The 8,856-nt window shown below is 51.1% G+C and overlaps 1 protein-coding gene across 1 annotated transcript in view; it reads left to right on the top strand.

The window, feature by feature from the left end:
• The window catches only part of LOC113407098 (metabotropic glutamate receptor 4), a 167,946-nt gene that overhangs the window by 48,084 nt on the left and 111,006 nt on the right, over positions 1-8,856 (top strand). Inside the window, exon 2 of the mRNA XM_026655143.1 lies at positions 1,160-1,376. Within this exon, the coding sequence (XP_026510928.1) occupies positions 1,160-1,376 (217 nt within the window). The remainder of the gene's footprint in view (positions 1-1,159; positions 1,377-8,856) is intronic.

Genomic DNA, 8,856 nt, shown 5'->3' with positions numbered 1-8,856 from the left:
AAGAGCAACAAGAATGATTAAAGGTCTTGAGAACATGACCTATGAAGGAAGGCTGAAATAATTGGGTTTGTTTAGTTTGGAAAAGAGAAGACTGAGAAGGGGACATGATCGCAGTTTTCAGGTATCTAAAAGGGTGTCATAAGGAGGAGGGAGAAAACTTGTTCACCTTAGCCTCTAAGGATAGAACAAGAAGCAATGGGCTTAAACTGCAGCAAGGGAGGTCTAGGTTGGACATTAGGAAAAAGTTCCTAACTGTCAGGGTGGTTAAACACTGGAATAAATTGCCTAGGGAGGTTGTGGAATCTCCATCTCTGGAGCTATTTAAGAGTAGGTTAGATAAATGTCTATCAGGGATGGTCTAGACAGTATTTGGTCCTGCCATGCGGGCAGGAGACTGGAGTCGATGACCTCTCGAGGTCCCTTCCAGTCCTAGAATCTATGAATCTATGAATAAGTGCTTTCAGATGTGGATGGAAAGTTTCTGTACAAGAACACTCTTATGATCTTATGGCACCTAGCTGCATCTACAAAACACTTGTCCACTCCCTAGCTTCACCACCCTTATTGCTCAGGTGCTGGTAGAGAGCTGGGAAAAACTTTCGGTGTTCTTCTGGCATTGAGTTGCTTGCACCCAAGAGCCCTCACGGTGCTGTGACTGAGAGAAGCCCAGATCAGATTCCTGAAGAACTGCTGCTGGAGGGAACACTGGCGTATCCCCTGGTAGCATGCAAGCAAACGCCTTAGTTTTCTTCCTTCCCAGCCCCCTTATTTGAAGGCCAAGGCTTGGTGAACATCTCTTAGTGCCCAGGAAGGTGCAGTATTGTTGGGAATCTAAGTCCTGGCTTCTATCTCTAGTGGTGACCGATGGTGCGCTTATTTCAATAGCGAGAAAAATAGGTTTAAAAAAAATAGGACTCGTGGGTTTTAAAACACAAGGGTAGACAACGATTGTGAATGTGAGTCGACAATGCTCATCCCTTGGTACATCAGATATCCACAACACCCCAGTCTTGCCTTCTTCAAATGTTGCACCTGCTGTGTGATTTGTGTGCCTTCTCTCAAGCCGTCCCGTGTCATGCCAGTGAGACGGCTTGTGGTCTAAGGCTCCTGCAATTTGCTCCTCTTTATTTCAGTGACCTTTCTCTCCTTGCCCCCGCAGATACCCCAGATAAGCTACGCTTCCACTGCCCCCGACCTGAGCGACAACAGTCGGTACGACTTCTTTTCCCGCGTTGTGCCCTCCGACACTTACCAGGCCCAAGCCATGGTGGACATAGTCAAGGAGCTCAAGTGGAATTACGTCTCCACCTTAGCCTCCGAGGGAAGCTACGGCGAGAGTGGGGTGGAGGCCTTCATCCAGAAGTCCAGAGAGGATGGTGAGTGAACTTCCTGCTGAGATATGGGCCATGGGGTTGAAATGGGGTCTGGGAGCAAAATACAGCTGGGTCTCTTGGGGGTGAGCTGCATTATGGATCATGGTGTCGGGAACGGCAAGGAAGTGGGGGATAGAACATATCTGGATATAGCTGGGGTTGAGTTAGTGAGGCTAGTCTTTAAGCTTGGACAGCAACATCATCAGTTTAGAAGCTGAAGGACAAGGGTTCTAGGCCCACCTCTAATATCTCTCAATCACTGATCCATCCATATGGCTGAATACATCAAGCAGGTGAGGAATGGCCCTTCTCTGGCTAGCTAGCAGAGAAAGTGGTGATGACTGGAGGGGAAAGGGCTGGTTTTTATGAAGCATCTTGTGTGTTAAGGAACATCCTAGGGGCACTTGTCCTCAAGTGCAAACTGTGTGAGGCAGCTGTGACTCGATCTGCTGTGGTAACAGCTGCCCATTGGAGGGTGCTGCATTAGCCCGCACCCAGGCCTCTGCTGTGTTACCAGCATGGCGGAATCGGGAAGCGCCTGTTAGCATCTGGGAAACAGCGACCGCTGCGGCCTGTCGGGAGAATGTTATAGCTTCCCGAGGTCCATCTGTGGCAGTGGGGGTTAGGCTGCTTTTGAACTGGGGGGGCAGCCTGTGGGGGACTTGTGTGCTAATGTGACATCAAGCTCTGTCCACGTGGTTAGGCTAATACAATTCAGCCTCAGTCGTGATCCACCCTAGGGGGTCTTAGGGTCCGGTGCACGACCCAGGTGCAATCGAGAGATGCTAGTGTTTGGCACGGGGCATGTGAAGAGTCAGGCCGAAGGGAACAATCAGCGTGAAATGCGACTAGAACACTGTCGATGGAGAGAGGAAATGTATGTGGAATGGGATGGACTGAAATGCGACTAGAACACCTGTGATGGAGAGAGGAAATGTATGTGGAATGGGATGGATCCTGATGTCTTTGCTTGCTCAGGATTGGGCCCATTGGAGTTTCGCCTGAACAAGGGTCTCTGGATTTATCCCTGTTTCCACCTCGTCCTCTTTCCCTGTGCTAAATCCCCAAATAGCCTAACGTGTGCGTTCTCCCCCTGTGAGACGAAGGGAGGCGTAGCAGTCCAGGGAGGAAGAAGCAATGCGGGGTGGGGATGAAGAGGAAAGACAGCCCTCTCCTTTACTCCTCTTCTCCCCCTCCAAGGGCTTTCACCCTAATGGAGGGGTCACCCTTTCCGAGGATGGAGCTAGACCCTAGCTCCAGCACCAAAAGGTCCCCTGGCTCAGAGAGAGGAACCACTCTCCTGGGAAGAGAGGGGGATTTCAGTCTCCTGTTCAGTTGTTCCTGGTCCTTGCCCCCACTACTCAGGGGCCCTGATCCTGGCTCGGGGGCTCTGCAGCCTTGTGGGGTGATGGGACAATTCAATCCTTATTTGTTTGCTTCTGCTGTGGGCATCTCTTCTCCAGGCACATATATAGGCCCCAACTCATCCCTGGGCATGTGCAGAGACCACTGGGATGGCAATGCCCCTCCCCTGGTGCAGCCCCTGGCACAGGTGAGAGTAGTATTGGGGGCAGACTTAACCTGTCTGCAGCTGCTTAGCCACTATTGGAGTGACTAGGAGTAGCCGCCCCTCCCTCTCCTGCCCTGACGCCCCTCCGGCTCCAGGGTGGTTCCTAAGGGGCATGTGCCAGTGGGGATATTCCCCATGGGGAGTGTTGCCTGGCTTCCTTGTGGCCCCCTTGCACCGTCACAGCTGACAAACAGACCCAGAGTGTGGGGCTGCATCTCTCCCCATCCGTGGAGCATTGCATCTCCTCTGTTAACTCTGAACTCTCCTTCCAGCGGGGTCTCTCCCCAGGCAGCCCCCGGTACCCGGGCGCTCTTCCCTGTCGCTAGCATGGAACAGGTAGCCAGCCAATCACAGCAGCGCCCGTCTGCTAAATGAGGTTTGATGTTTCCAACGTCTTTAGCTGCAGTGCAAGAAAAGAAGGGAGAGAGGCGCCGATCTCCAAATTGAAATCTGAACGGAATGGCTGTGGGCTGCTACTGACATCCCCCTCTGCAGCCTAATCCTTCTGCGAGATTAAAGATGTCTTTGGCCACATATTGTATTGATTCATTCCCTGAAGTATAAATCATCCCTTTGCAGGCTGGCAACCAGTGACTACAGCTGGGGGATTTAAAAAAAAAATGATTCTGGACCAACGATGAACCAGGCACGACATAAATTTCAAAGCCTTGATTAAGACTCTGTTTGTGTGAGCTGTGCTGCCTGTTGCTCCTGGAGGCCAGTGAGATGGGGGAATAGGATGCTGAGGAGGAACATTAGGGGCTCAGGGAGAAATTGTCTGCAAGAGCAATGCAGTCCTTTGTAGTTTATCCCCATCGGGTACTGTGTGATCCAGGCCAGGACTCAGAGGAGACCTGTTGTTGGAGTCTGAAGTAGCAGAGGCTGCCTTAGTCTGGGAGTTGGCGAGCCAGAGAGAACCACAGGGATTGTCAGTGTCCAGCAGCCTCATTGGATCACGCCTTCATATTCACTACGGCGGAGCCCTCTCTCCCTGTGTGTCCACGGGGCTGCAGACTTGTGACAGCGTCCTGAGACATACAGCCACGACAATGCAGGGATGCAAGGTCATCGCCCCAGCTGTTGCAGTGGGGAAACCTTCCCCCCCCCCGTTCCCTTTTGTGCTGAAACAAGCTCCCTGTGGCCCAGGCTGGTCAGGATGCTAGGCCCCATCTTGAACTTGCCATGACAACACAAGTGCTTTCCCCTCTCTTCCTCCTCGTGGCATTGGCAGAATGATGCCACCTCTGCTGTGGTATTACTAGCTCCCCCTTTCAAGAGAGGAGCCCCCATGGCTGAAATTGAAAGAAAACAAGGGTAGAGAGCATGACTCTCTCAGTTAAAGACGTATGTCTTGTTTCCAGTCTGATTGCTGGTGCTCAGTTGCCAACAGAGATGCCCCAGCTGTTTTCAAGTTGGTGATGGCATGCACACAACACAACACGTTTTATCTCAAGACACAGGGCCAAATTATTTGCTGACTTTTCCCATGCTAGTTGGGTTATACATGGGGTAAATCAAGCCAGAATATGCCCTACAGAGTCAGTGACTCCTGTTGTTGTTATGGTTTGTACTGGGGTAGCACCTACGAGCCCCAGTCATGGAGCAGAACCCTATTGTGCTAGACGCGGTACAATCACAGAATGAAAAGACAGTCCCTGTCCCCAAAGAGCTTACATCGCTACCGGGGGGAGCATGGTCCATCCTTTGGGCCCCAGCAAGAGATCTAGATTTGTTCTCCATCACTGGCAACTTTAGAATCAAGACTGGATGTTTTTCTAAAAGATCTGGTGTCTGAACTTTTTGGGGGGGCAGCTCTATGGCCTTTGCTATGTAGGAGTTCCAGGGAAGGATGGTCCCTTCTGGTCTTGGAATCCATGAGTCAGTCCACAGCAGTTTCTGGACGGTAGTGTCTGCTGGCTGCAGTTCTTTCTGTGTAAGTGGCTAGGAAACGCATTCGCTGTGTGTAAGGAGACTTGGAATAAGTTGGGGCTTTGCTGTGGCCCAGCCAGTGAGCCTATTCCAACGCTCCCAGCCTTTCCAGATCAGTCACTGTGCGGGGCACTTTCCAGGAGAGAAGACTTTTTCCAAACACTACCAGGTTTTAACGGAAAATAAAGTTGGCACCGTTGCTTGGTTCTCCCAGTTCAGTGGAATTATCCCTGTGGGCGGGTGCTTTAACTTGTCTATAGACTTTGGACAGCCTGAAAGTCTGTGCTCAGCAAAACTCTTTGCAAGGATTTGTCAGGGATCGGAAAGCGTTCGGCTGACGGGTGCCGCCGGATGCTTAGAAAGGATTATCGCCAGTGGGAGTAGGGGGAGAGCGCCGGCTGCATTCTGGGAGCTTGCAGCTGCTGCGGCTCCAGCCTCCCCCAAGAGGGGCTGCTGTGGAGAATAAAGCGGGAGTCCTGGATGTGGAGGGGGAGCTCTGAGCCACACCAGTGCTAGCCTCTCCCACCAGGAGACTCTGAAAGGAGTGAGACAGGAGCCCTAACTGTGGGGGTGAAGATTAGGTCTTCGCCTCTCCCAGAAGCAAGCTCTATAGGGAAACCTGCAGGAACAGTGAGAGGGGGTGGGGAAGGGGAGAACAGAGAGCTACTCCAGTCCCAGCCTCTGTCAGTAGGAGGCGCTGTTGTTAAGAGCTGATATGGCACCTTATCCACTAACTAACTATTGACATACATGTGAATACCGAGCACTCCTGTAACTGGGGTGCAAGTTCACTGGCTGGGGGCCATCTCACAGCTACTCCGCACCCAGCCTCTCCCGACAGAAGGCGCCATAGGAAACGGTGGAAAGAGCTGCCCAGGCGTGGGAAGTCCCAGCATCTCCCAGCAGGAGGCGCTGTGGGCAGCTGTGCTGCAATACTGTCTGCGGGGTGCTCGCTCGGTGCTAACCTCTCTTAGCAGGAGTATGCTACAGGAAATGATGTAGGACTGGCAGTGGGGAGAGCTCGGCTTGGCCTATCCCTGTTCTGCGTTTCTTTGACTATCTGCTGCATAATAATCCATGGAGAGACGAGAACTAAAGAGTGTTTTCGGAGGCAGTTAGAGTCCTGCCGTGCACCAACTGCTGCCTATTACTAATTTAACTGTATCTGAATGGCACATTAAATTCTGGCAAGATCTGTGGGACACCAGTCCATCTAGCGCAAGTCAAACTGTGTTACGGCCTTATAAATGGATAACGGGAATAAAAACTTCTAGGTGACGAGCTTCTAATCAAAGCCCTATAAATAGGAATTGCGTTAATCCAATGTCTCTGTAATGCTGTGGCTCTGAGAACCGGCTGTGCTTTTAGTATGCAGAAGAGTCCGTCTAGGGATTCAACCAGGAATCGCTGCTCTTTAGGATTTTAACTTGAAAAGCAGAATGTTTTGGCAGGTCTGCAGTCTTACGTGAGTGCGTGTGTGCTTCAGAGCAGGCAGGTGTGGCTGTTCCTGGATGCACTTGTACTTGTGATCATGTGGGTGTACTTTGTGTGTATACACCTGTATCTGTGCATGCGTGAGCAGGTCTACGGGTGTTACTCAGGGCAAAGGTGTCCACACCTAGCACTGTGTGTACGTGTTGATTGTCTGCGTTTCTGCATAGACCTGGGGGTGTATGACCTGTGGGTGTGCGCATAGGTGTGTGTGTGTGTGTGTACGTCTGGGTGCATCTCTGTAGACCTTGAACGTGCATATGAATGTTCAGAGATATGTGGCACATAGCAGTCAGAACATGTGACTAGACATACCTGTGACTCCATAGCTGTGGAAGTGACAGTGCTTGTGTGTGTATCTGTGCCTGTCTGGATGTAGGCTGTGTGTGCATGAGAAAGGGGGAGGGAGGCAGGGAGTGTGGTGTTAGCGTAGAAAAAGGGTTTTTCTTGCTCTCCGTTAACAGCTTAGCTGCTAACCCGACTGGGGTTTGTCAGTGCTAAGCAGCAGCTCCATCTGAACCCTAATGATAACACGACTCAGCTGACAACCAGCAGAATAAAGGGGAAAGTAACTGTTTTTTGTTGTCGCTTTGCATTCTCTCTCACACAGATTTGCCATCCAAGAGAAGAGCTCTTTTCTGCCCGGCTTGCACAGGTTGGGGGGGCTCCTGTTCCCCTGGTGCTGTGTGAGTGCCCGCCCTGGAGCTAGACAGTCTGTCATGCTGGTGGTGGGGGCAGTGGTAGAGGAGGTGTTAAGAATATTGGATTTGCAGTACTGCGTCAGAGCGCTGATCCGTCAAGTCCAGCATCCGGCCTCTGCTAGTGGCCGCTGACTGATGCTTCCGTTCCTGATGGATGTGCCTGGAGCAAAGACTTTATTTTAAAGGCAAATGGCACCTGGATTCTATCCCAGCAAGGTGGCTTTGCTGTCCTGTGGCTCAGGCCTGTTCCCCCAGTGCGGTAGCCCTTTCTTAGAGATCTGCCTCCAATACGGAGTCTGAGGGTGTGTCTACACTGCAATTAGACACGCCTGGCTGGCCTGTGCCAGCTTGGGCTCATGGGGCTACGGCCAAGGGGCTGTTTAACTGCAGTTTAGACAGTGCAGCCTGAGCTCTGGGACCCTCCCACCTCGCGGGGTCCTAGAGCCTGGGCTCCAGCCCGAGCCTGAATGTCTACACAGCAATTAACCAGCTCCTTAGCCTGAGCCCCGCAAGTCTGAGTCAGTCGGCACAGGCCACTTGCGGGTTTTTAATTGCAGTGTAGACATACCTGAGCGAGTGGCATTTGTTATTGATAGATTTTAAGGCCAGATAGAAGGAACCATTAGATCATCCAGTCTGATCTCCTGCATAGTGCAGAGCAGAGAATTTCATCCAGTTACTCCTGTACTGAGCCAGGATGGATGTTTGACTAACACATACCTCCCGGACAAGACTCCAGGCTTGATCTGAAGACTTCAAGAGATGGCAGATCCACCACCGCCCTTGGTAATTAGTTCCAATGATTAATCATCGTCAGTGTTAAAAATTAGTGCTTTATTTCTAATTTGAATTTGTCTGGCATTAACTTATAAAATCATAGAACATCAGGGTTGGAAGGGACCTCAGGAGGTCATCTAGTCCAACCCCCTGCTCAAAGCAGGACCGATCCCCAACTCAATCAGCTTCTAGCCATCGGTTCTTGTGCCTTTCTCTGCTAGGTTAAAGAGCCCTCTAGTACCTGTTATTTTCTCCCCAGGAACGTACTTGTACACGGTAACCAAGTCGTCGCTCAGTCTCCTTTTTGACAAAGTGAACCGATTGAGCTCGTTAAGTCTCACTGTAAAGCATATTTTTGTTTCTAGCCCTCCAGTTGTTTTTGTGGCTTTTGTCTGCACACTCTCTCCAGTTTGTCAATAACCTGTTAAAAATGTGCACACCAGAACTGTATGCAGCATTCCAGTATTGGCCTCACTAGTGCCATATCCAGAGCTAAAATCGCCTCCTTGCTACCGCTCAACATTCCCCTGTTTACACGTCCGAGGCTCACATTAGACCCGGGGTTCTCAAACTGGGGGTCGGGACCCCTCAGGAATTGCGAGGTTATTACATGGGGGGTCGCAAGCTATCAGCCTCCACCCTAACCCTGCTTCACCTCCAGCATTTATAATGGTGTTAAATATATTTAAAAGTATTTTTAATTTATAAGGGGGGGGTCGCACTCAGAGGCTTGCTATGTGAAAGGGGTCACCTGTACAAAACTTTGAGGACCACTGCATTAGACCTTTTAGCCACCGCATTCCCTGGGCGCTCATGTTGAGTTGCTTGCCCACTTTGACCCCTGCTTTCCAGGATATACCCCCACCCCCATGCTGGAAGTGTGGCCTGCATTCCTTGTTCCTAGATGTATGACCTTGCGTTTGGCTGTGTTAAAATGTAGTTTGTTTTCTACCCGATGACCCGAGTTGTGGGAGCTACAGTTTCCTCTTGGTGGTTCCCTCCTTTCTCTGGGGCT

The sequence above is a fragment of the Terrapene carolina genome, unplaced genomic scaffold (genome assembly GCF_002925995.2).
Source record: "Terrapene carolina triunguis isolate 2854851 unplaced genomic scaffold, T_m_triunguis-2.0 Scaffold198, whole genome shotgun sequence".
Classification (NCBI taxonomy): Eukaryota; Metazoa; Chordata; order Testudines; family Emydidae; genus Terrapene; species Terrapene triunguis.
The sequence above is the reverse complement of the archived record's forward strand: the minus strand, read 5'-3'. Positions and strand labels throughout refer to the sequence as shown.